The sequence below is a fragment of the Histoplasma capsulatum genome, genomic scaffold (assembly GCF_000149585.1).
Source record: "Histoplasma capsulatum NAm1 scaffold_1 genomic scaffold, whole genome shotgun sequence".
NCBI classification, from domain to species: Eukaryota; Fungi; Ascomycota; class Eurotiomycetes; order Onygenales; family Ajellomycetaceae; genus Histoplasma; species Histoplasma mississippiense.
The window spans coordinates 4,583,747-4,585,489 of NW_001813982.1; the positions used below are offsets into that span (position 1 = coordinate 4,583,747).

Here is a 1,743-nt window from a genome sequence, read left to right on the forward strand (position 1 = left end):
AAAACCATCTAATATCCAGGCTGCTGGCTAGCTAGTATGTCCTGTATGATGATGTGTATATACCTATAAACTGTACGGAAAAAAGGATCTTGGGGCAACAGGAGAATTGGTAAATGGCTAGGGAAATCGAGAACGAAAATCAAAACGAAGGTAGACCAAAAAAAACAAAACCCCGAAAATAAAAACAGACAGGCGTAAGTAGCTACCTGCTCGAAACGCCGCACGTGTGCTAGCCAGTACTCATCTTCTAAGATAAGAATGATAATATGATGTAGCAGGGCAAGGGCACCCGAAAGACAAGCTTAGGGACAAACGAAGCAATGCCAACGGCCAAAGCATCAAGCAAATGAAGGGTATCAAATAACGCCTGATGGATGTGATTCTTTGTCGTGTCATCATGAGAAAAATTCACAGTGAAAACCGATAAAGAATAGATATGAAGAGAATTAGCAGAAATAGTAGAAAATAAAAAGGTAGAATAGGAGCAAGATAGTGTAAGCTGGATTCTATACAAAAGAAACTGAACCAAAAAGAGAAAAGAAAAAAAAGAATAAGATAAGATTCTGAGGTAGTAGCATGGGTGACATCAAACCGCACCATATCTATATTGGCCATCTACCATACGCGCCTCCGTCTCCACGGACGGGGATTTCAGTTCCGGAGAAGCGGATGGAATCCACCCCTTCATCCACCCACTAACCCTTCGCCAGCTACCTCGACCTTGACCCGGTCCCGCAGGTTGCAGGTCGGTGGCGGCATCGACATCTTCGTTCTTCTTTGTGTAAATCATGAACTGAATGCCCATCGCCCCATCCAAGCCTAGGACGCCAAACGCCCCCAGGAAAAAAGGTATCGCACGTCCAATCCATTCGAGTCTGCTGTTGCCTTCTTTACCAACCCATCCACCACCTCCGTACGCTGGTAGATCCGACCATGCGTTGGGATTGGTGAGGAGAGAACTTGAGTAGAAGAAATTGCCGCAGAAGGCTGCAAAGAAGAGAAGCGGTGAGAGGCCCGAGGTGCTCTTGCGGCCATAGTTCTTGTAGAGCTGTGGGACACGGGATGCTAGATATAAAATGGTCGACGACCAGGATGAAATTTTGCCAGCAACTTTTCTAGCATCTGTTTGTGACGGGGTGAATATGGGGGCGTTTTGCCCGCTGGGGCTAGTGGCAGCCGCGTTGGCCAGAACGACACATAGCATGGAGAGAAACACGATAGTTCGTGGCGAACTGGAGGGAGTGATACTGCTGCTGCCTCCAACACGATAGATGGTTCGAGGTGAGCGTTGTTTTTCATTGGGGCGAGACAGAGAGCTGCTTAATGGGGTATCAACTCCCAAGTCCTTTTTCGAGGTGACAGTTTTTGGTTCGGATGGGAGTATCGAGGTGGGGGATAATCCTAAAATGGTGTTCTCTTCGGTGGGTACGACGCCATTATACATATCCCCGTCGCTAAACCCTGGATCGCTAACCTGCATATAACCACCACGTCTTCGTAATCGCCAATCCTTGAGATAGGTATAAAAATAGTACTGGATTACTAGAGCTACATCAACAAAGACATAGTAGGACGCGACAGTAATCTGCCACCCGGCCTGACGTAATAATATGGCTCCTAGTAAGTTGGCTGCGTCGCCCAGACACCATTCAATCAGAAACCAGATTGAGAGACCACATGTCGACTGGACTTTATATTCTTGTAGATCTGGGGTAACTGCGCAAAGAGCATGAAACGATACTC

At 47.0% G+C, this 1,743-nt stretch overlaps 1 protein-coding gene across 1 annotated transcript; it reads right to left on the reverse strand.

The window, feature by feature from the left end:
• Positions 1 to 586: 586 nt before the first annotated feature.
• Positions 587 to 1,731, reverse strand: HCAG_01299 (predicted protein; the record flags this gene model as incomplete). Its single annotated transcript, XM_001544202.1, has 2 exons — positions 587 to 1,617; positions 1,686 to 1,731. The coding sequence occupies 2 exons, from the start codon at positions 1,729 to 1,731 to the stop codon at positions 587 to 589; spliced, it is 1,077 nt and encodes a 358-aa protein (XP_001544252.1).
• Positions 1,732 to 1,743: the final 12 nt, after the last annotated feature.